Here is a 26,189-nt window from a genome sequence, read left to right on the forward strand (position 1 = left end):
AAGGGTTTATCTGCATACAGCACTGTGCACCAAGAACACCCCTGGCAAGTAATAGCTCTGTTCTTTGTGGAAAAGGCTGCTGTTATCTACAGCTCAATCTATGTCATCGTTTGAATGATACAAAATGCAGAACAGTGACCTTTTTTTTAATGAAAAAGCTTTAACATTCAGCGAAGCTTGGTGGCATTGTCACTGCAAACAAAACCCAATACATAAATTATACGCGGCCCGATTTCAGCAAGAGCACTTTTCATTGCTACAGAAGCCAAAGCACAATTCACGTAGCTGGCCAGCAGCTCCCAGAAACCCAGGCAGGGTCCGTTTCATAGATCAGGACCCCTTGTCATGTGTGGTTTCACACAACATCATCCATGGGAGCTACAGGTACAATGCTGAGCGCTGAGCGCAGGTAAGTACTGGCCCCGTCACCTTCTCAGGTTGAACAAGGGGTTAATGCTGGAACTCCTGGTGGCAAACACCCAGTCGTAGCACTTACCTATAAAGTAGACAGGTCTTAGCAAGAGGTGTAGGAGAACTGTACTCCTATCACGCTGTGAATCAAAAGCTAGAGATTTTAGCCCGTTCTCACCAATAAAAACGTGGTTTCTTACAGCCGTTGCCAAAAAGCACCAAAGCCTATTGCACTTCTGTAGATTTGATGTTGTTTTCAAACACAAAGGCAGGAGCTTCCCTAATGTAAATCTTAGCTCCGGCCTACCACCCTAATGACCTGCATTCAGCTGTGTTCGCTGCTTCTACAAAACAATCCCGTTCAGTCCTGCTTGCAGCCAAAACCATAAGCAAAGGGTTTTAAAAGCGATGTTCGATTCACTTACTTCAATCATAATATTCATATGTCTTACAGTATTTTTTGTGCTGTAAAATCAAAGTCCTATTTTGGACTGCAGCAGAATTCAGTTTTTGGGAAACTTCCACGGCGCACTTGCCACTTCCTAGCACAACAGCGTACTTTGAAGGCAGCCACGTAGATATCAAGTCACTAAACACAGTTCTTGCAAGGCAGAAGAGGAGCTGGAGGTTGCACTGAAAACTTCCAATTTGTTATCAAATTTTAAGTGCTGCACAGCTCAAAAGTTACACTAAATATGAAAGGAAGAGATACACTTTTTTTTTTCTTTTCCTGTAAGAACACAGCCCCCCTCTTCCTAACAAAAGCCAAAGTCAAGAAGAAAATCAACTCATTCTTACAACAGTGAGCAATGTAGCAGCTGCAAGAAGTCAGTACTTTCTCAAAGCAAAACTTTTTTTTTTTTTAAACAATATTGCAGGGGTTGAAAGAAAAAGCTTTTCTAAAACAACAAATTATTTTACTATGTTGCCTATTACCCACAAACCTCACCAAATAACTTTCAGGATAAGGAAAGACTAACACAAAACAGCACAGCACACACGTGAAACAAAATGGTGTTTTCAACTATAAAGGCAGCAGTTTACTCCCAAGCATCCTGATGGAGAAGCAAAACAAAAATACTGCAGGTTGGGTAGTAACTTGTATGAGACAAAGATTTATTTATCACCTCTGAGGAGCAACACTAAGGCAGTCAGACTTCAAAGAAAGAAGAGGGAAGTTTAACAACTAGTGATACCACAGATAAAGGTTTTGCAAACTGAGAAATCGTATTTCTGAAAAGGTTTTGCAAACTGAGAAATCGTATTTCTGAAAAGGTTTTGCAAACTGAGAAATCGTATTTCTGAAATATTTCACAGTTGCTTACTTTTAGAGCTTGATTTTCCCCTTTTTAAAATGGTAAAGAATGTTGAGTTTGGATGATGGCTCATTCTTAACCCTTGGGTGCACCCTGTTCTCTTTGGTAGGTACTCCGGTGCCTGCAAGCCAAAAGCGACACCTACTTACTGGTAACATGGACATCACATGCCAGAAATAAAAATAAAATAGAAATAATTAGGCATCAACATCACCATTCTTCCATGGGTGATCTTACGTGTACTGATCCCCAAGTGAGCAACTGCCCAAGAGCTGGCTCCTGCTGCGTGGCGGAGGGCGAGCACCTCCCCCGCGGCGGGCTGGCCGGGGTGTTTACGAGCTCCACGTGTGCCTGCTGGAGCGGGCACGCTGGGTCCTGGAGAAGCTGGGATGGGGATGCCAGTGCCCGCCACACTCCAGAGCTAACGAGCCTGCCGGGAGCCCTGAGGGTCCCTGCGTCCCCCCTGCTGGGATGGGGGCTGGATGCCCAGTCCGAGCAGAAAAGGCTGCGACAGCCTGAGGTAGGGACGCACAGAGCTGGGGGTACCAGCCGCCCACCGCATCCTTCGTTCTCATGGAACACGGTCCTTTAAAACCATGAATTACGGACTTGCTCTCGTGGCTTTTGTCCGCTGAGGTGGGCAACTTCCACACAAACAAAAAAACCCAAATGTAAATAATCACACTTACCATATGTGGAGTTTCAAATAGCAAAGGAGACAGAGAAAGAATGCTAATTAAGTTTCTCAAAATTAAATTAAAACTCAAACTTGTTACTCCAAAAAACTTACAAATAGCATTAAATACAATATTCCAAAGAAACTCTTCTTTAATAACATTAACATGGTTTTAGCACCTTGCAAAGAAGAATTCTATTAGAAACAAGTCGGTACCAAAGGCATCTAAGCACATTTTTCAATAACAATACACATCGTAAGGCAAAGCCAGTATGTTCAATCAGCTTTTCCGGAGGATGGCATTTGCAAACCGCTATTGAAATTTTTTTTGGCTGACCTCATTTCAATTACAGGATTGACAATAAGCTGTAAATATCTGTTATGATAATTTATTACAGTTTGTATTTGTGTTACTATCAAGTGCTAAGATAGCAGGATAGGCATGTCATCATAAATACAAATAAAATTCCGAAACTAATAAACAAATTCAGTTGGGATATTGTCTAGAAAATGTAACCGAACAATGTTCATTATCTTCTCTTAAGTCTTCCAAGAGGCTGAACAAACCCCGTTAGGAAGGTGCAGTGCTAATTGATATTCACTGCCCGTACTTTGCCTTTCCCACCTGAACTCTTCCACCTGGATCCTGGAGTTTCCATCACAGCTCCCACCTCCCCCTGGGCACCAAAGGCAGCCCAGTAAAGAGCACGGCCATACCATCATCTCCCAGTTCCTCACCCCACCTAAGCTCAGAGAATTACACTTTTGCCTACATGCCCGTACAGACACCCTTGCAGTGACACCATCCCCTTGTGCTCACGCGTGTGGGGCTCATAAGCCGGTACCTCGGGGACTGCCCATAGTGTTCAGCACGATGCACACGCACCTGTCTGATGTGGGTGCCACAGGGCACATTAAAAATACATCCTCAAAACACACCAAGAATAAATTAAACACCACAACGAGTGAAATGCATTCAAATATTTTTTTTTCTACAAAGGTGACTACAGTTTCTGCTCCCCAGTTTCTGGACATGAAATTACCATCAACTGTTCGACCTCCTGCTGCTACCGCGTGTCAGCATGCTGGAAGCCGGTGTGTACGGAGAGGTTTTGCTAATTGCACCTCTTACCAAATGGACACGGGAACCCTGACAGAGCTCTCTGTGGCCTGAAAGGGTTTGCTCCACAGCCGGAGGGACTCCCTCCCAGCTCATTAATTCCAGAATGAAATTAAGGGCATCCTCATTCACAGGGTAAATCCGACACAACAAAAACAATCCTCTCAAATTCTAACATTTTACACAATACCATAAAAATAATAACAGGAATGACACATGGAAAGCTTTGCTTTTTTCTGACAAACCCTTACCACTCTAAGTCCTAAGCACAGAAAACCATCAAAGGCAATTCTAAAGTAATTTTGACAGTGCAATCCTCGCTAATGCAATTAGATCTCGTGTTACTTTTTAAAAGTAAGTTAGACTGGAAGAAGAGATACTTGCTCTACAAGTGTATGTGCCTCAGCAGCAGGCACACTCACCTCCACAGCATTTTGCCATTCCACCTAAGCTCTAATAACATCTCCTGTGACCAGGGCATTATAAGCATTTCCATCACAACTGAAGATGAAAAGAAAAAAAAAAGAAAAAAAAGAAAGCCAGATCAAGTATATCATCAAATACATTGAGCTTTTTTTAAAAATATAGAATTAACAAGTGTTTCAAACTCTCCTTCCACCAGAAATTGCACGTGTGCATTCAGAAATCAGGCTGACATTTCAAATCTTCACAATGTGTGAGGAACTTTTAATGATAGTTTAATTGGGTAAGCAGGTAACACAGCAGGTATAAGCAACTGTTAGAGTATTACGTAGGGTAAAAAGCCGTTTAACTTCCCAGAATAACTCCTGCCTAGATGCATGCATTCCTGAATTTCCATCTAAATGGAAAACTAAATGATCTAAGTGCACAAAAAGACCAGACCAAAAATCTTTAATAATACACTTTTTTCAAGAGATTCATGTCAAAGTTATTTTATACACTTTCTAGTATGATTTTAAAAATTATTTCCTTTTTGGAACATTAAGGGACTTCACTGCTGGCTGCAACCAGCAGAAATCTTTTTTTTTTTGTATGTAATTACCAAAAAACATACAGGAGAGATGATTTTTTTTATATATAATTACCAAAAAACATACTGGAGAGAGATCCGATTGCCCAGCTCTCTTTAAGTGATTTTGCTTTGCCACTGGTAACAGTGCCATTAAATCGCCAGTGCTCTAGGTTGACCAGAACATGACTGTACAACTGTTTTGCACAGGGAGCCAGAGACGTTTTATCAGCCATGTGCATAAATGCCATTTATCATTTATAATTGTCCTATTATTTTCCAGGATGAAATAGCTAACACTGCAGTTGAGCCTACAAAAACAGCGGTTTCCTACATTATGATGTGATAAGCACTATTTTAAGAAGCACATTCTTTAACAAGGCAAGAAATCTGTGTGAAAACATTTGTGAGTTATGTAACAAAAAATTAAAAAGCATTTTATATGATATAAATGGACAGCCAGGTATGTTTGTCGTGGAATTGCAACTGTTTAGTATGTTTACTTTTGCAATTACTCTTAGTCTTCTGTATATAAATAGGATCTACAGAGCCACGGATATACCAAGCCTTCCGTATATAGATATACCTCTAACTACTGCCTAGAAATGCGGGAATGCCAACAAACAACAGAATTTCACTAAATGCAATTAAAACTACAAAGAGCACAACACCAAACTCTTACAAACACTTTTAAATGGTACTTTTAGCAAAAAAGGTTTCATTGAAATACATTTTGACATCTTAATGGTGTCTGAAATATAAAATCAATATTTAAAACTAAGTAAATCTTAAAATCCTACTCTTTTCCTATAGTTAAATAAAAATTTTAATGGCATTGTACATCTTAAATTATTTTGGTAAAAGGTCATAAATGTGGAGGTCTAAGCATCTTTTCATGGATAACAAAAACCAGGAGAAAACACAAATACTCCATAATTTTAGATACTAGTTTAATTCTATAGCGAATAATTAAGAGCTAAACATCACCATGCAGTGGTTTCTGTGTGGGAGAAGTACCAGGATCAGGCCGGCATTTTTGCTGCCTTGTTTCGTCTCCCACCGGCTCTGGCTGTACCCGCTCCCTTCCCTCCCAACCTCGGCACAGCTCCGCCTTCATCTCCCACCCCTTCAGACCTCATTCTACGCACTTGAAATTATTCTTGGCGCTCAACAAAATCTGGGGGCTAACAGGAGACGTTCAAGTTAAGAACAGGAAAAGGATGCTTTTCTCCAAGGTAGTAATAAAACAATTTTCATTACGGCTTTCTTCCTAAAGAGGGGGAAGAAATTTGTTTTACTGGATCCAGCCTTCACCCACTCGTTTTTTCAGTCCAGTTTTTCTATGACCTTCACTAAACCTGATCACGGTAACAAATTACCATGTACCATCCCTTGAAAGCAGATGTAAAACTAGCTGGGCAAGACTTTTGGAGATGAGCACACCATGTTTAAGCAGACACACAGTATTACCTGCTTGCCAGAGCCCACACGGTAAATTCACCAAGTTCAAACCACCCGACAGTAGATGAGGCAGCCACTCCTTGTGCTGCTCAAATGCTTTGACTTAAAACGCATCAAAATAAACTTTCATGTTAGAAGAAATATCCTAAATTAATCCAAAGTAGGGTGACTGCAGATTTCAGGTGTGTATTAATTAAATTAAAAACCTAGAGACCTAGAAACAGAAGGAACAGCACCTCCTGTTGCTGCATCACAGAAAGCATCTGCCAATTCAGTTTGGCTAATTATCACCGAGGAAGCAAATTCCCTTCACCAAAAATTCCTCCAAACCACAGAAAAACCCAGCAAGCCCTTAGGACTGCAGTTATTCCCAGGCAGCATCAGCTTAAAATAAAAAATTAGTTTCAAAGGCTCCAGTCTTTACATTGAACACATTTGTTCCTCTGAAAAAAAAATTAAAAAACCAAAACCACGCCAGTTCTTTGCCTCTGTAGGGCTGCAGCCACCAGCTGGGCTCCGCTGGTGTCTGAACAGGGCTGGCTGGGTGAGCTGGAGCTCTCGAAACTCCCACTCCACGTCGGATTCAGGGCACAAAACCACGCCGAGCCCAGGGATGCCATTCCCTTACGCCCAGGGATGCCACCGCTGCGCTCGCCCGCTGCGGGCTTCTCTTGGGCAGGCAACGCCGTGCCTGTGCGCTTAGATCCCACCTTAAATCTGGGCCACGTGAAATATCAAAGCATCTCAGAAATGGGGACTCTCCTAATGCTGTAAAAAAATAATTTCTAGGATTTACATTCAGCTGTGTTTGTTGGAGGCTCTGCAACTTTTATAAAAACTTGCATCATTTTATATAAAATAAATATATTTAACTTTTATTTAAAAAATCAATTACTGCTTTTAGACCAAAAGAAAATAAATTGAAATCATTTTACAGGATGCAATGAAAGCCATGGAGTTTAAGCACTCAAGAGCTGTCAAGCTCAGGATTTTAAGTGCTATTTCTTTGCACCTTCGGTTTTGTACCCAAGCCTGCAGCCCCGCAGGCCACACGGACTCACAAGGCCACTGAACCCGCAGAGCACACTCCAGCTCACACGCCAGCTCCCCCCTTGCTGCCCAACCGAAGACAGAAGGACATTGCCAAAATAATTTGCTTTCCTTTGCCCTCATTGCAATGAGCATCAAATGGTATTTCAGCACTTTGTTTGTTATTCTGCACTGATTATAACACAATAATGGATGAATTTCTGACCAATCATTGGTGTGTTTGTTTCCAGTGAGTAATCCCGCCGCACATCGCTTTGTGAGGGATTTGGAAGGTACCTTCCTCACCTACCGCACAGCTTCACAACAGTTACCAAGTCTCCATTTCCTAAATGATTGTGTCATACACTACGAGTAGGGCAGAACTTGATGTCCAGGGATGTCTAAAGACATTTTCCAGGAGTTTGCAGTGAAAATCGTTAACAATAAATCCCAAGCCTTCACTGCAAAGCGTATATACAATTTTGGGGAGATGCGGTGAGGCCCGTTCTGGTTATTACAGGGACAGCCGAACCCACAGGCTCAGTCCCGGATGCGGGCGAGCTCCTGCCTCAAGCTGCCCCGTCCCTCACAGCCTGAGCCCCTGACGGGCTACAGGCACAGCCGGGAGATACGTTTCATTTCAAAAAACAAAAAATAACCCACACCGTCCCCTTGCTGATTTTCTCAAGCCTTTTCAGTTGGAGTAGGATAAACTCAAACCAAGCATTTCCGCAGCCTCTTTCCCCATAGAAAAACAGCAAACACGGCAGGTTAGTTATTACATTCCAGTACCATCCCTAGACTGGTGGCCAATATTTGACAGCGTTTTTAAAATACTTGCTCAACTAACAGTAAGGATGTGCACTCCTACTGATTACTAGCAGTTAATCCTCGGGAATATTCACGTGCAATGTAACCGCTTTGCAAACACATTTATTTATAAGCGCTTTGTCTCATTTGCCGTTTGACATCGATACGCACCCCATACCCGCAGCCACTAAGGAAACTTCAAAAGCAACTGATAACTTCAGCAAAGAATATCCCAGCCACACTAACTCTTTCAAAGGCTTGCCTCAGGGAAAAGAAGTGCACCACCACAAAACCACTGTTTTTTATGAGAACAGGCTTTTCTTATACCGGGCAATTTCTCAGCCAGCCTCGCCGCACCCGGCTGGGTACCACAGCCAGGCTGCAAGAGGCACCTGCTTTACATCTCAGTATGTCAGCTAAGCTTTGCAGATAAAACTGTAATAACAGTTAAAATGTTGCTTAATTTGATCCTCCTTCCTTAAATAAAGGAAATCAGAATGAGTAACATGTGGAAGACAAGAAGAAGAAAAAAAAAAATGAGACACCAAATCGGGATGCACAAATAAACATGATCCAGCCTTGAGAGGTATGGGTTTGGATCACATGGGTAACTTGTTGGTACTTTATGAATGGAGGATGAACTAAACTCACTGCTACCAAAAATTCATGAGATGCTGTGTTAGAATTCAAAGAAGATTTTAAAGCCTTTGTGACATTTTCTTTCATGAGGCACACCAGCCACTTGTGTTACTTCACGGTGCTGAGAGCTGTCTGCAAAGGGTGAACTAAATCCAATTCGGGCAAAATATTAACTGAAAGACAGCAAATAGCCAAAGACCAAAAAGTATTATTTCCCAAATGTATTCTCTACCACATGAAAGTTCTGGATTTCTCTGTTGTTTTCCAGCACAAAGCAGTCTCACGTGCATGGATTCACCATCAAAACGCATAAGCCCAGTGGTGCTGTAGCTCTAGACAGCACACAAAGCTCCAAACTTCCAAAAAGCAGCTGAGATGTGATGTTACATCTTGATCTGGGCTGTGATGATTTTTAATCCTTTGAATAATATTTTGTGGGTGGAACCTGTCTGGTAGGAGGACAAGGAGAGCCCAGAGACAGTAATGTGATTTTTTTTTTTTAGAATAATACCATACCTTGCCATGAATTCAACCCCATAGAGTTAGGAACAAGAATCTGTAGTGCTAAAGGAAAAGTCAGCAATAAGGATGTAAAGGCAGCTCACTGACCTACTATATGCATATATGTATATTCCAGAGTAAGAGGTTTATATTCTGTTCTTTTTCCTCTGCGATTATAGGCATTGCATTATAAAACAACCATTATTTTATTTTCTGTTGTACAGCAGGGGTGCGTGCATCACATGCTGTGCAAAAAATTACTTGGGCCGTGATCTAAAGGAATTTATCATTCAATAATTTCCAGTCCTTGCTAGAGCTGTTGTGTTGAACTGATATCCAGCTCGCACAGCGCGGCGCTCTTGTTGCCGGAACGATGAAGCAGGGAAGGTACAGAACGTGGAGGGGGTAACTTTAGTTATGAAAGTAGGTCTAAAACTTCTGTAGCATTGTCTGTTATATAAAAAAAAAACATGTGAGAAGTGGAACTATAAATCATATTTATTGCTTAACACTATCTCCAATCCTACTCAAGCGTTACGTGTGGTTTTCTGCTCCTACTATGAAAGGGAGACCAGATCGGGGGCACCAGTCCATCCCCCTGAAAGACCAGGCACGGTATTCCCTTGTTCAGGGCAACAGCAGATAAACACCGGGCAAAACTGCAGGAGGAAAGGCAATGGGATGGATGGGATTTCTTTGCTTTTGTTTTTTTTAGGTTGGGGGTTTTGGTTGGGTTTTTTTTTTTTGGGGGGGGTGGTGGTTTGTAGGTTATTTTAAATCTATTCCCTCCCAGGTATTGACAGATCAGTTCACATCATTTCTCTGGTTAGGTTAAGGCACCCTCAGGTTTAATAGCAATCCATTTAGTTTTAGTTGAAAGGACTAATTGCACTTGAGTTTTATCCGTCTATGTGAATGAAACCATCACTGTCACTTTAGGACCACAGCGAGATTATCTGTACTGAACAACGTCCTATGACAGGAGCAGCAGCATCAGAACCCAACTGCTTCCCTAGTGCTACCGAGGGTGATTAACAACACCACGAAATCTGGTATTTAATCTATTCACAGGTTTGATTTCCTATTTCTTGATATTACTTCAGGGAAAATATATCAAAGTACTGAAACAAAAAGATTTAAATAAATAATAACGGTTTTGCATAGCTGCTTGCAACTGAAATTAAATCAAAAATACTGAAATCGGACATTACGGTGTCCAAAAGTAGAACTAAACCCATATCCAATGACAATTCAATGCAAGTCTAGAAACCCAGGCTAAACGAAGGGCGACCATCGGCCACGGGATAGAGGCTTTCTTAAATTCTCCAGCTTTCCATGCTGAGCAACAACGAACCTGTAACTCAAAATCATCCTCACATCCCATGCTTCCTCCTTTCTCCAGAAGGATTTTTATTTTTTCAGTGTTTCCCTAAAATAAGCATTTTTGCTCTTAAACAACACACTGGGGAACTGGCATAGCCTATTTTTTTCCTGCATATTCCAAACAAAAATCAGAACAATGCAATATATTCAATACTCTAAATATAAGCTGGAAAATTAATGGTGGAACAAATTAGACTATTTTAATTTAATTTTTCACATTTGCCCATTTACCCAATAAATAGAAATGCAAATTGAATTAGTTTATTAGAACCATTAAGATAATATATTTCTGTTCTGGAAATGGGTCATATATCTCAGTTATGAAGAGAGACTAAACAGAACTCTTTCTCCAAAAAAATCTCATAACCTATTCCCTTCCCAAATATAAAAAATGAACTCATAAGCACACACAGTATTAACAACACAAATAATGATTAGTCCCTAACAGCCGATGTAGCCTCAATACACTCTTTTAGGGCATTTCAGCTCCGTTAGCACTGGCAGCAGTCAGGATGGGATGGGCAACCACGGCACGGAGGGTGCAGAGCATCGCTCAGAGCACGGCAGTGCAGGGGAACGAGCCCGCCGGCTCACGCATTACCTGGGACGAAGCATTGTGCCAAGAATGTCACCCGCCCCCAAGGACGCTCACCCTGGGGTGCAGCAGCTCCCTGGCGATGCCCAGCTTTAGCACATTCGAGCACAACAGAAAAAAAAACAACAAGCATTGTTATTAAGGAGATATAATTAAAGGATTCAGTGCACAACTCAACGGCTTTGTTGCTCGATCCTCCAGCAATAATCCCGATTCTTTTGCTTTTACCTGCTCCTCTCAAAACTAAAACCAACTTGTCCCAAATGATCGTGCACCATGTGTGCAGCCTGGTCTAAAAGCTATACACACACACACACACACACACTGCCTTCTACTGTGTAAAATACAGTAAAATGAAATACACGTAAACTAAATTATTTGCAACATAGCTTACAAAATATTTCAGGCTCCAAAACTAAAATTAAGGGATAGTGGGTGATGAGAGACAGGACCAGTACCTTCAGGAGGCACAGCAACAGGCATCGCAGCCAAGGAAACTTCCCAGGACCTACTTTCTTAACCCTCTGAATTAAGGCACTTCGTTTTAAAAACGCTCGTTATGCCCACACACAGCATTTGTGAAGTCACTGCAAACGCAGAGAGGCAATCGCTCGTGGGAAGCACTCAGAACGGGCACCAACCGCACGGGTCAGCGATCTGTTAGAGCTCAGAGGATGCTGCCTGTGTGCGCTCGTTGGGAAGCGCTGTTCTTCTGATGGATTAGAAGTTCATCACACTGGTGTAAAAAGTAATTTGAACCTGTAGGAACTTTGCTGGGCTTCGGCATGGGATGCAACGGTCTGAATACGTACGTGTGTAACAGCTGAGGTCAGGCAGGTCCCACCTCTCCATCCCACCCAGCAGGTCCTGCCCACGCCAGGGGACGGGGGCTGCGTCTCATTCACACCGCAGGCATCAGTCTTATTCATTAAAAATAGTAAAGATTCCTTATTTTATGAAGATATATAAAGAGGGTGTGTAAAATGTAACTACATCCGCTTGCTGAGCCAAATCGAGATCTAAACCAACACAGGAAAAATACCTGCAAATCGTTCAGTGCCCCCGGAGCTACCCCTGAAGGAAGGGGGGACCCTTCTCGCTGCAGATCTGCCACCGACTCCCCCTGCCAGACACCGCGAATGTCAAGCGTCTCTGCATTTTTCAATTAGAGGTCTTAATAAACTTTTATCATTATATTTAATTATATTTATTTGTATCTATTTTATATGTAATTATATATATGAAATATATAAGTACATTATAATATATTTGCTTTTTTATTTTCTAATTTAATAGTCATATAAGTACATTTTAACAGATTTACTTTATTTTCTAATTTAATAGATCTATATGACATATAGAAATATAAATGCACGTGAAATGTGTATGTATAACACATAAAATATATTTTATATGTAATTATATATAAATAGATATAATTATAAACTTAAACCATGCAGCTTTTCAGAAGCCCTGAAAGTGGAAGGCAACAGGGCTTGCAAGAAGCCCACACGGGACAACACAGGGTCGCCCCAGCAAGCACCATTCCACAGGAGGCACCTTTGGCTGAAAACGTTCTGAACCCCAACGACAGCAACAGACTTGCCTTCCTCCTCCCACCCCTCCTCGTGCCTCGTCACGGAGGAGTCGCCAGCCCACAGCCACACTTCTGGCTGCACTGGGAGCACACCGGTCCAAAGGAGGGTCAGGGCTTGATACAAAACAGACTTAAAAGCAGCACAGACGGGACAGTGGATGAACGTCCCAGCTCAAACATCACACCTCAGACATGCAATTACGGGGACCGACTGCTGGAAACGATTGCACAGCGCTACACAAGCATCCCAGCAAGAGGCAAACAAATGTTCATACCCCAGATTCTTGCTACACGTACATTTACAGACGAACAGATGGTCAGCCTACAGACCCCGCCTCAGAGTTCTTCAGACCACAGGTCGATGTGTTTTATACTTTATTTACAGCAGCCGTTCTGGGAACACCGTTATAGTGCATTTAATTCATCTCCTATGGCATTTACACTTGACAGCGCTGGGCATGCTGCCATTAGCCTAGAAACACTGAGTTCGTGCACGAGGAAGCTTTTATTCCACCTGGTTCCCACCGAAGACAAACCTCACAGATGCCACTGGAGCTCCCAGCTGCTTCCCTGTGCCCTTGCTCCCCATCACCCCACCGGGGCATCAAAGCGGTTCATGACTGCACAGGTAAGCAGCTTTTCTTCCTTCACAGCACCTTGCGTGTTATTTTTATAGCCGTCTAAACGTTAGCAAAACCAACACAACCCCCACCTTGCAGGCTGTGCTGGGAACTGCCCGTGTGCAGGAGCCCTGGTGGGACGGGTCCACCTTTCTGTGTGTGATTACAATAGATGTGGCACCACGGAGGAACAGGAGCTGATCGGCTTGATCGTGGGGAAAGAAGGGATGCTGGAGGGCAAGGTGAAGTATACTCAAAGCCAATGCGTCTGGGACTTCCCCTACGGGCACTGGGCATAAACCAGAAATGAATGTATTCTGCCTTTACCTTTCCAAATGCAAGTATTTCAAGTAGGAAACACTTGCAAAAACTTGTTGACTACCCTTATATTAAGGTACACAACATCTTTCTGCCTTTTCCAGCACAGATCAGAGGTGAACCAACAGTGGGGCTTGCATCAGGAGCTTCTCCTGGCCTCAGATCCTATCCACCCTGGAAAGCTCCTGGAGCCGGTCCAAGCGCAGGAACAAGCAGAACCACAGACGGGCAGAGCACAGGTTCAACACCGATTCAGAAAAGAACAAACAAGTTTCAACGCTGAAATTAAGAGGTTGTAGCCAAAACTTCTGGGCTAATTTTGAAATCTTTTTCCTAAACCGTGTTCAACATAATCAGTCCCAGTTTTAACACCAGCATTTTTATTCTTGCAAAAATGCGCTGTGCCGCGCTTCAAGGTGGCTTTCTTCTCAGCATACCACTCCATGGCCCAGGAACCCGTCAATGACTGCTTCTCTTAGACAGAGGACAGTAATCTGGAGATAAATAGTCTGACCATTTTTTTTTATGGATTTTTAATCAATAACACATTATATTCCCCTGTAATTATTTGTAGGAACATTCAGGTTAGCTCAATATGTTTTTAACAAAGGAGCATAATGGAAAATATACAATTCCTCCTACCATCAGTAATATTTCCATTTCAGTTTTCACAGGAAGGAAAGCAACATGGATTTCCCCAAAACAGGGGTGGGGAAATGGAAATGTAGTCATAAGATGTCTAGGTAGACCTGTTAAAAATACACCTATGTTGAAATAACAGAAAATAAAAGCGAGCTTCTCGTCTCCCTCTTCCCCCTGAAACACAGAGGCAGTCCTGCAGCAGGCAGACGACGAATTGATGGTGGCAGCAGACACCTGAACTTATGAAGCCCACTAGCTGTGTCCCAACAAATTCCCCAAAATTTAAACTTTTAATTATTATTCTTTTTAACCAATAACAAATAATAAACATCCCCATTCTCCAGCCTCCCTCCCCTCATATGGAGCCCTCACTATGCATTACTATATCAGAAGTTATTTTAGCAGGTTTGGGGTTTTTTTGTCCAGGTTGCTTTTTTAAGGACATTTATCACCTTCCTTGAAATTGTGCACACTGGCCAGGAGTTCCTTGGCAGGGCCAGGTGTCACAGGGCTGTTGCCCATACTGGTCCACTGCCCTACAACACCCCAGAGAATGGTACCCGGCCGGTCGCTCGTTCCGCCTGCCTCAGGGACAGCAGAGCCCAATGTGGTGAGACCGTGATGAAGCATCCCAAAGAACACAGCAATCAACGCTCTGTGGACAGAGAAATATTCCACCCAACTGTCTTTTTGAAGTATTATCCTGAGGGAAGGGGTTAAAGAAATTTTAGTAGCTCTAATTGCTTAACGATTACCTAGATTGTTGTTGATAAATAATGTTTTGTTTTACTAACCATTGTGCAAATTAACTGAAGCAAGGAGCCTGCAGTTCCTCCTGAAGGACAGCTCCTGATGAGAACTAGCTAAAACCAACTCTATAGTTTGGACAAAGACCAAGGAGCAACTGAGTCTGCGTGAAGAGAGAATGTAAAAAGTTCAGAGCGAGGGAGACTACCAAGCCTTCATCCCCAGGACCCCTACAACCACCACCAAGAGGCACCACGCAAGCGCAGCTGGGAGGGACTTAGGAAATGACTTCTTGGAACTAATTTTAATATCAAGCGGGGATAGGTCATGAAATAGGCGTATTTGGAAACCTTATGTACATGCAACATTTGATTGTATAAATTGAGGCAAGTTGTTGCCCCAGGCGCGCGTGGCTTTGATGGGACTACCCCGGTGCTGCCCACCTGCTTTACAATCTGATAGATTGTGGAGTCTTATTCTGCATGTCAATCCTGAAATTACAACTTTTAAAATGTGAATGTATTTTCAGATTAACACAAATGCATTTGCCCTTTACATTTCCATCTTTTATCCTCCTAACCCAAGCAAAGCAAAAAAAAAAACCACCACACAAAAAAAACTTAAGAGAAAACTTCTTTGCAGCTGTCACAAGCCTTTATATCTCTGTACATATACAAATAAAAATCCGTTGCATAGCCAGTGGTGTCTGGCTTCCGAATAGTGAGGGCATCTCAAAGGCACAAAGTCTCCAGCCGTAACGAAAGATACGCTCGTAGCCCCATTTAAGCTGGTGTATCTGCGCAAGCAGAGGGAAAACAAAACACCCAAAGACCACCCAGAGCAAGGGCAACCTCCTCCCCTGAACGGGGACTTGGACACGTATTGGAGCACAGTCGTACTTTGCTCTTGCTCAAAAGGCACGCTCCTGTTCTCGCAGGCAGGTGACTCGTCCGTCATAAGGCGCCTTACAGGATTTGTGAGCGCTGATCTTATCTCAGGAAAACCCACCCCTGCCTTTGAGCCCCTGCCATACCCGTTGGCGCTGCCATCTACCTCGACCAACGCCATAAGCCAAAGGCTGCCCGAGCCCAAGGCTTCACCAGGGCAGTGAGAGCACAGCGGCGCCCACACCGCGGCGTGCAACGCGCAGCACTGGACACCTCTCCTGCCACCGCTGCTCCTGCCACCGCTGCTCCTGCCACCGCTGCTCCTGCCACCGCTGCTTCTCCGCCAGGCCGAGGGGTTGCCCAAACGCAACGCACATCATCGCACGGATATGCAAAAAATTATTATATCCCACAGTTTTTGAACAGAGCGGCTAGGTGGAGGCGGACAGAGATCCCACCTCCCGGCAAGTGCACGCTCTCTACAGAAAACAGCTCTCGGTCCTCACCAGAACAATCGTCTTCCTCGCGGGAAGGAGACGAGGAGACGCTCAAGGCGCCGCGGCGGCTCGTGCCTGAGGCTCTGCTGACCCCTGGTGGCGCCGGGCAGAGGGGCCGGCACGCACCGAGCAGCCGCCTGCGCCTGCGCCCGCCCCCGCTCCTGCTCCCGCTTCTGCTCCCGCTTCTGCTCCCGCTCCGGCTACCACCCCTGCTCCCGCTCCTGCCTCTGCGCCGGCTCCTGCTCCTGCTCCTGCTACCACCCCTGCTCCCGCTCCCGCTCCTGCTTCTTCTCCAGCTCCTGCTCCTGCTCCCGCTCCTGCTCCTGCTCCGGCTCCCACCCCTGCGCCCGCGCCTGCGCCTGTTCCTGCTCCCGCTCCTGCCTCTGTTCCTGCTCCCGCTCCCGCTTCTTCTCCAGCTCCTGCTCCCGCCACCCCACACCCCAACTCCGAACATGCCTGTCTAGTACCGCAAGGCCACGTACTCCAGGTTTTAGGAGAGCTGCCATGGAAGGCTTCTACAAGTTCAGCCTTTATAGTAACATCTACCACATGAACTCTTCGCCCCCAAGAACCTGGGGTTTTGCGTACACTCGCGTTAGTGCAGGAGGATTCATAAAAAGATCTGTATCTGCTCCATAGAGCCATAAGTTTTTCAACCACCTGTGTGAAATGAATCCCAGTTCTTAGTAAGAAAAAAAAAGTTTGCTGTCATACCTCAGCTGGCACCGGTTAACATCCTGCAGATACCCTAAACACAAGAGGGAAAAAAAACTAAATAAGCATGGATACCAAAGTACTATGTTACGCAAAGAGTAAATCTGTCCTAACACCAAGACTGAGCCACGTTCCCTGTACACCGGCGTTACAGAATGTTCATTGTATCAGTCGGAATATTTTGTTAATGCAATAAATGGAGCAACTCTAAAACATTGTGGGAGTGACATTAGACACACAAAGAACAAAAAGATATTGAGATACTTCAATACTTGCAGTCAGCAGTATTCACTAAGTCAGAGGAGCTCTTTAAAACAAATTAGCATGGAAAAATCAAATATTTGAATATTTTGAGAAAATACTTTACTTGGTACACAAGTGCTTTCAGTAACACTGCAGCGCATCTAGTCAATACATATTTTATAAGGGTATTTGCAGTGTTTTTCGGTGTGATTCTCAACAATGCCTCCCAGACCACAAAACAGATCCGCTCAATTCAGCCACCTCCCTGCGCCTTCAGCGCTCATGACTCACGAGGCTCGTTCCAAGCACCAATCTCAAATCTACTTGTTCATGTGCACGCTAATTTTTCCACTACTGCATTTCCTGACAGGGCCTCCTGGAACATCCTGATGCATCCTCAGGGGTTTGCTACAAGCAAATGCACTAAGAAACATCTGTGGCGTGGAGGCGAGCGCTGTGCCCACCCACCCACCCTGCCCAGACCCCAGCACCCCCCTCGGCCAGACCCCGGCTCCCAGCGCTGGGTGCCCAGCACGGAGATGTGCCACAGCCCAGAAAACCCAACCACACCCTTTTCCCTTTTTTAATATCTCTTGGCAACCCCAGGACCATTGCCTGGTCCAGCCTGGCCTCTGTAAGCTCTTGGTGTTAATTACCATCACCAAGCATTCCCTTAACGAAGATTAGTAGGTTAACAATAGTGCACATGGAGAGCACACAAATCAGAGATCAAAAGGCTTCCAAGGATTGTGAAGAACCAGCGTGAGATCGCCCTGGCGGAGCCATCCCGCTCTCCTGATGCCTGCCTCTGCAAGCCCAGCACAGGGATGGGGGGCATGGAGCGGGCACCGCTGGCACCCCCCATCACCCGAGAGCAGCTCCACTCTGCCCCCCACTCAGAGCCCCGCGGTTGCACTGATGCGCCCTCGCTCCACATCCCGAGGGTCTCCCATCCTACCCCTGCTGAAACGCTGCGAGCGGCTGGTGCGAACAGCACGTGATAAAACCTGGAAGATTCTGAGGAAGAGTAGGGGCCTGGCAAAAAGGCGCTGGGTACCACAGGCATCCAGCACTGAGAGGAACACAAGCCAGTGGGGGTACAGGCAGGAGTGACACCGAGCTGCTGAACCCCCTCTCAAATTCAGGCATTCGGCAGCACACCCCGCCTCGGGGGGCTGCAGGGAGCTACCGGCCAGCACTGGAGGACTGTAACACGCATGGAGATGTCCTGCCCTCACCCTCCACCCCAGCTGGTGCAAGCAGAGATGCTCAGACCCCACCAAGCCCCTGTCTACAGCCGCCGGTATCTCTTATTCACCGAGGCTGTGCTGCTCTGGTCTGTCCCATGTACCTCTGTGGCTTCCTAAAACATCCCGTGCCGATATGAATTGCATGAGTAGGAAAAATAGGGAGGGTTTTGGTTGGGTTTATACCTGCTCCATCATCCCTTCCATGCTGGGTGTGGGAACCCAAGGCCAGCCACAGCTCAGCACCGCCATGATCCATTCTGGGGACCGTTGTCATCAGCCCCTCAAGCTTCAGCCTGACCCCTCATCCCCTTAAGGGATGAGCTATTTATGGTGAAGAGGCCAGTTTTCATAGGAATGACTGGGAAATGGTTAATTCCGCCTAGCAAACCACGGACTGGGGAGGAGACAGGGTGCTCCCCTCTAATGGCATTGGGAATAGCATCACTTGAGATAAAACTGAGATTGACACCAAAATGAATGGGTACTCCAGAATACGGACAGGCGAGCAGCCTCAGGATTTCTGACAACTAGCTTGTATTCTCACACCACCTGCTCCCCTGCCGGGGCTGTTCTGTCCCCTGCCAGGGCTCTGCCACCTCGCTTTCACTGAGAATGAGACACAGGCAAAAAGTTTAGGGGGTTCTTTCTAAACTGCCACCAAACCTTTGTTGTCTGCAGAGACCACAGTTACACGTGACGTTGAAGCGCAGTCTGCAACGGGCTGAAATTCCCCTGGTCCTGAGGAGGAGCTGCAGGAAGGTGTACTTTATCAAAGCCCAGTAAGTGGGTTTGAGACTGAAGCCTGTCCCCACACAGCCACCAGAGAGGAGCAGAGAGGAAGGTACTGCCAACACCTTGCAACAAGGATTCTCCAGGAATTAGCATCTCTGAATCAGACCGTTTTCAACTCATTGTCCACAGGAGCTTCTACAATTGGAAACTGTGAGCTTATCCATTAAGTATTTATATCTTTATATATGACTATATATCAATACTCAGAAGTCACTTTGCCTTTGATTCATTTGTATTTACACACTGAATGAATCCAATCATTTTGCCAAACAGCTTTGTAGGAGCATCACTTACTCTGACTGTTCTGTTCTTAAAGTTCCTACTTTCCGAAGCAACGCAGCCCATAGATCCAGTGTCTGAAGGGAGATGTTTGCAAAACACCTACAAAACAGGTTTTTACTATTACAGTTTTGGGTTTTTTCTGGTTATAGCACTCAATGAAAATTAGCAGTAAATTTTCAAAGGAGTCCTAGCATATTTTCTGCTTCCCAGACAGATTTCCTTGGGGAGCCTTCTGTTGAGGAAATAAGGTTGGAACAAAAGCAGGACCTGCAGTGGAGTGCCTGAGCGTGTCTCAATACGGAAAGATTCGCAGACACTCCTTTGTTAGCCAGTACTTTAAACAGAAGTTATGGAAAGTATCTGTACTCAGATTTAGCTTGTCTCCCAGATACCTGCTGGGAATTTCAAATGGGAAAACCCAACGTGACTTTCTTGGCAGAACTCATATACAAACACAGGGTGTTTGCAGAAATCCTACCAAGAATATTTTCTGTAATTTCATGCGTATGTTTGTTGTAAAGGCAGAACTGTTTGCTGACCGCACCATAGCTGCATAGATGGCAAAACACATACTGAATTGTGAACAACTGAAGCCACAATGAAACCCAGACTAATGCGGTTTCTTTGCTTGAGGACTGTAATACTGACCCTCACTTGTCACCTTAATTATTTTCATGGCACTCGGATTCCCCAGGCATTTCATTGAGGAGGAGGATTTTTGCTGGAGTTTGAGGCAGCGCGAGACAAAGACACCAGCACAGAAGGATGCAGAAAGGAATGTGACAGACTCAACCAGCATCCTTGAAGCATCATCACAAAGGATAATGGCCACGGGACATTTGACCTTGCGGCGCCCCCCGAAACGCCCACCCTGTAAGTGCTGCCTGCAGGACCTTCAGCCGAGGGCGGGCAGCGTGCAGCAGGACATCGACGTGGCGGGGACTTTGAATCAGGAGCTGCTTTGTTATAGCCAGCAAACATTGTCCACAGCCTGCTTAGGTGGTCGTCTTCTGACTCCGGCCCACAAATCATAAAAGCAAACTCTGGCAAAACACTCCGTGAGCTGGGGCGGGGAAATGGAGAAAAGCCTCTAAGTCTAAATCTGTAGAAAAGGGAATCATGTGCAGCAACTCACCGTTCTTTAATATTGTCCCTGAATATTTTATAGACATATGAAACAAACAGGCTTTTTTGTTAAATAAGGTAATTTTCAGCATTTAGGAAAAAATAAGTAACATTCCATCTAACCAAAAATCTTTTCTGTTTCACAAATAGACCACAAAAGCTCGCTGAGGTGCTAGAAGCTAACCAAGCCTAAGAAATGCCAGACAGAAGAACAGAGATGGGAATTCAAGTCTCCTGGGTTTGACTTAGAAGCAGGAAAAGCCACAGGACAGATACGGAGGTTCTAAGCCACATAACTGCACTTGGAAAAGCCTTTCCCAAGTTTTGCTGCCAGTAGAACAGGGCAATAACTTTTGTTAGTAAACCGCATTTTTAGCGAAGTGGGTTTGGCTGGTTGGCTTTTTCTTGAGTCCCGAAACAAATCACAGTGCATGAAAACACTCTGGGCACAGGACACCAGGAAGCATCTCTCCGAACCACACAGCTTTCCTGGGCATTCCCAGCACTGCAGACCACGACCACATCCCAGTTTCTGGTGAGCTCATCCTCACATCTCCCACGTAAGGCAGGAAAATGACACCGATGAGAGGAGACTTGGAAAGACCACACAGTCCGGTCGCTCAGCGAAAGCCCGGCTGAGCAGGGAGCCAAGCACAGGGAGCCCCATCGTTGGCCAACAGCCACCACTTTGCCATTTCTCTGCTTCAACACAGCTGGAATATTGCCTCGTGCCTCCCCCGAAACGTGTGTATGATACTTCTTTTCAATTTTTATGATTCTTTGTAGTTTAGCTTGTACAGACTTACCTTTCAGTCGGAAAGAGGCTGCGGGACTTTCTTCACACCCTTATCCCAGCAGGGTGGGGGTGGGCAGTGGCCCCCGGAGCCCCCAGCCCAGCCCTGCTGCAGCAGCTCTCCCAGAGCGGGCTGCACAGAGCCGCCTCCAGGCGGGTTGGGATGGCTCCAGAGAAGGAGACCCCACAGCCCCTCGGGGCAGCCTGTCCCACGGCTCCGGCACCCTCACGGCAGAGAAGTTCTTCCCCGTCTTCAGGCGGAGGTTCCCGTGCTGCAGTCGGAGCCTCATGTGCAGATGCGGCCCCACCAGGGCAGAGCAGAGGGGGAGATAACCCCCACCCTCCTCCTAGCGCACCCCGGGGTACCGCTGGCCCCTCGGCCACCAGGGCACGCCGCTGGCCCACGGGCAACTGGCTGCCCACCAGAGCTCCCAGGCCCTTCCCCGCAGAGCCGCCCCCCAGCAGGTCAGCCCCAGCCCGTGCTGGTGCGGGGGGTTGTCCCTCCCCAGGGGCAGGACCCTGCACTTGCCCTTATGGCCCTTCATGGGGTCCCTCTGCGCCCAGCGCTGCCCCTGCCCAGGTCTCGCTGCAGGGCAGCGCAGCCCCGGGGGTACCGGCCACTGGTCCCAGCTCCGCACCATCAGCAAAGCTGCTGAGGGCACACCCAGCCCCTTCTTAAGAGCAAGCTGCAAAGCAGAAGACAAGATGTTAAAGGTATTGACGAAAGCAGGACACTTAAGCTACATGAGATAGGCCTGAGGGTTGGCTGATCAACAACAGCCCCATCAACACCGGAGAGGTAGGCACTCACTGTCTTCCCGACTGAATTAGCCCTCTGCAGCCAATTAAGCACCAATCTGACAACACCCTATCAGGATGTAGTCCCAGGTGAGAAAGACTCAGAAAGGACAAGACACAACACATGCTCCTGGGGGTGACAGAGCAACGCCTGTACAAAGGCTGCCACTTCAAGCAAACTAAATTGCATCTAACAGCCAGATGAAAAAATTATGTCATTATTAAAGGCGAGACTAACTGTAACACTTGAACTTATCCAGACTAGCACCATTCCTGTTTAAATGCTGTGTGTGTAGCTTGCCAAATCTTCATTTAAGCTTCATGCATTTTAAAAAGCTGTATCAGGGTGCAGTTCTGAAACTGCCCTGACTTGGTTTGACCGATACTTTACTAAACAAGCAGCCTACAAAGAAAAAACCAGAGTGGTTGCACAGTCCGCAGCACTGTAAATATGATACGTTTGGATATCACACCATACCATCACCAAGCTAGCCCTGTAACCAGTTACACAGAACTGGGCAGCAAGCATCCCAGCTCCGACGGTGGCCACGGCAGATGGCTAGTGAGGACCACAGGGCAAGGCAGGCCTGGAGAACATCCAGTATGAATGGTACCATCACCACCTCTGAAAGAAGTCAAAGGCGTAACCACCTGCAGTCTGCCATTTCCCCCAAAACTTCCTTGGCTTCAACACCCACAGGACAGCAGTTCTGCAGCTGCTTCTCAGCTCTTATTGTTTGCCAGCACCTTCCAAAGGCTGTTCTGCCTCTTACAAATCTGACAGAACGTCAGCAGGCACGAGACACACTGTGTGGGGCAGCTGCTGTGGCATTTTGATGGCCACCATAAAGTAACGACAGGACTTAAATATGTTGAAAAGAGCAAAGATTCCAGGCCAGCAACCTGACTTCCAAACGAGAGGTGGGTGAGTTAACATTAGTAGGCGTTTCTTGGCATGTAGCTTTTGCTCCGTGTCACCCACATTGTTACACACGTGGCTGTACCTCAGGGAATGCACTACACAAACACCAACAGGCACTCAGCTAGCATTATTTGTTTAATAAAGTCTTTTCTGTTTTTAAAAAAGTTTACAAGACAGATGTGTTCCACACGATAAATGACTAGCGGCTGATCTTTCCTTTTAATAACTTAACCCATGCAGAAAGATGGACTGCCTAACTCGGTGTTACGTAGCAGCTGAACAATATACCAAAATATACACAGATCTACACGCTGCCATGGAAACAGGTAGCACATGACACCACAGAGTGAGAATCAATATACAAGCCTGCCTGGACAATTTTCAGAATTCAAGTGTAAGTTTAAGGAAAAACCCTGATTTATTTTTGAAATGGAGTCCATGTACTGAGAGTGGATGTTCTGCTACAACCTGCCTACAGTCACCCTTTATTCAGCAGTCATGTGAAAACACATACACAAAAATGTTACAAGTCCTTTTTACTACTGGTACTACACATTAACAACTGAATCTGATAACATTGCTTTGGTTGTTTCAATACAGAATGATATAAGGTTTCTAATGTCTTAGTTCCATTTTCCCATTTTCCATTCTTTTCCAAAGCTGTTGAAGAGTGGTGCGGAGGTGAATGTTGGGTCTCTCTTCAAGAATCCAGTGTAGCTTTTGCATGAGAAACTGTGGAAGGGTAACAAATAGGAAATTACTACAGGTAGAGCAGAAATACAGAATTCCTTCAAATCCCATAGAGAAAAGTATCTTTACTTATTTTCACAGCATGAAAATCAATGCTAAGTTATCAGTATATCACATTTTAGAAATGTTCCCTAGAATTTCAAATGCTATTAGAAAGGTCACATTGACCAAAGCACTCTAGAAGGCCTGCAAACTCCTGCCCCCTAAAATGTTCTTATTTCAACACACAGCCCAGAAACAGCAGGGGGAACCTTGTATCCCCATAGCATAGCAGCAAAGCCAACAGTTGCTGAGACACAGTACATCCTCACTTTACTTTCTAAGAGCATGTTCTTCCCAATGCACCTGCTCATCTCCAGAATTAAGATCAGGATGATGCACCAAACATAATGCCAAACAGAGCAGAACTCATGCGATTCCAGCTGCTGTATGATATGACAATCCACTTTGGACCGCAACTCAGCTAATGAGCGGAACCACAGTCTTGAAGCTACTCTTCATGAGGCCAGGGGAAAAAAGCCTCTGAACTTGAAAGTTTCTTTGATACCTTTTCCAGGTCAATTAAAAAAAAACCCAGCACATTTCCAGAAATCTATTTGATGCCTTATACAAATTCATTTATATAATACAAACTTCTATAAAACAGAAATCATCCCCCAGTGTCTGACCACCAGGGAAATCCATGAACTTACTAAAAAAAAAAAACCACCTAATTTTCTGAGCAATGCATGCTATTGAATTGTATAAATCACAAGCCAGACTGAATTTTAGGGATGGGAAAATAAAGGGTAGACCTTAACTTTGCACAGCCATTAATAATTGAACTACATAGCCAGCTCAGGGCTTCGGTGTGCAGATGAGGGAAATAATACTTTCCTGAGAGCCTGACATGTTTGAAAGTTCAAAATCAGCAATGTAGCTTTTTGGGGCAGGGTGGGCAATGAAAGCTCTGTTCTGAAGACTTAAAACCGATGGGAAGAGTATGATAAATACGTATCTACATACGTAGATATGACAAAGGATTAGGGTCTAAGTTCAGTCTAATTCCATTCACTCGCGTCCAGGCATATCCTGCAAGTCAAATGCCTGAAGGGAGAGAAAATCCCAGTTCTCATACGGAATTCAAGCAGCAAGTCTGGCTCTCAGTGCCTGGCCTAACGTTCTCATCAGATGGTGAAGGTACCTAAGATGGCCTGTTATCAAGCCATCCTGGGACAGAACCAACTGAGGAGGGAGGGGGCAGGAACCATGACAGGAAGTCCCCAAGTTCCGAAATGTTTTCCACTTCCACCGCTGGGGACTGTGTGTTATTGGGTATCACAAATGGTGGGGGCTGCTCCGGAGTGACCTGCCTGCTAGGTTACAACAGAGAGGGAAAGACAACCACGTAGCTCCGCTCTGAAGAACGCAAAGCAGGACTCCGAGTTAAGTCACTGCTGTGCTGTGCTACCAGACCAAATTTTTAGATTTCCTGAGTTAGCCTGCAAACATCGGTGGCTGGGCCAGGCTGACAGACGCACCCCGCCAGCCAAGCACACCGCTGGGATGAGGTTTTCACCCACTTCTGCGTTCTAACGTGCCGCCTGCAGACAGGAGCGGATGTCACCCACCACCAACATTATCGGAATTTCACCTTTTGGCACTTCTAATGCAACCCTCTGCATGTGCTGCTCCAGCAAAGCACCCGGGGTTAGAGGCTGCCAAGCAGGGGGACACACAGCTGTACAGAGGAGTGGAGAAGTCAAACCTGAAGCCTGCTTTGGATGAGCTACGGCTCTCTTTCCGAAGACACATCTCCTTCGGCTCCACTGCTTGCGCTGGGGTCATCCTTGTTACGGGGGGCATTTCTTTCTCTACTTGACTCAGAGGGCACCTTGGTTCTGGTCTTCTCTTTTCTTTGTTGCTGTTTTTCCAGTTTTGTCAGCTATTCACAAAGTAAGAAATACTTCAAGAGCGAGAGAACACTTCATGGAATGAAGTTATTTCAGAACACTATTTCTTAAAAAACAAATGTGAGCATTTGTACAAAAATTGCAACTCAGATTCACAACGTCAATACACATATCAAGAAAACAGAAAAGAAAAAAGAAAGCCCAAGGCTTAGATTTTCAGAAATTTGGAGAAGACAGTGAATTATCATCATATGCAAATACAATCACCCCAAGTATAAAAGCGCACTTGTTCAAAGGACTACCCTCAGCTTTCCAGGGTTCCTTCTCCACCCTGTGTGACCTGCAAATGTGGAAAAGAATAAAACACAAGGACCAAAAGGGGGAGCTG

The 26,189-nt window shown here is 45.3% G+C and overlaps 1 protein-coding gene and 1 long non-coding RNA gene across 2 annotated transcripts in view; one reads left to right on the forward strand and one right to left on the reverse strand.

Annotated features, from left to right (window-relative positions):
• Window positions 1–393: 393 nt before the first annotated feature.
• On the forward strand, window positions 394–23,707 carry LOC308072273. Its single transcript, XR_013931617.1, has 2 exons — window positions 394–1,618; window positions 1,653–23,707. It is a non-coding gene; the product is annotated as an uncharacterized lncRNA (long non-coding RNA).
• Window positions 23,282–26,189, reverse strand: part of DTD1 (D-aminoacyl-tRNA deacylase 1) — a 28,745-nt gene continuing 25,837 nt past the window's right edge. Inside the window, exons 5-6 of the mRNA XM_080408889.1 lie at window positions 25,657–25,833; window positions 23,282–23,891 (exon numbers count right to left, since the gene is read on the reverse strand). Coding sequence (XP_080265015.1) covers window positions 25,678–25,833 — 156 coding nt within the window. The 3' untranslated portion in view covers window positions 23,282–23,891; window positions 25,657–25,677. The remainder of the gene's footprint in view (window positions 23,892–25,656; window positions 25,834–26,189) is intronic.

This window comes from Falco punctatus (genome assembly GCF_963210335.1).
Source record: "Falco punctatus genome assembly, chromosome: 12".
In the NCBI taxonomy this organism is placed as follows: Eukaryota; Metazoa; Chordata; class Aves; order Falconiformes; family Falconidae; genus Falco; species Falco punctatus.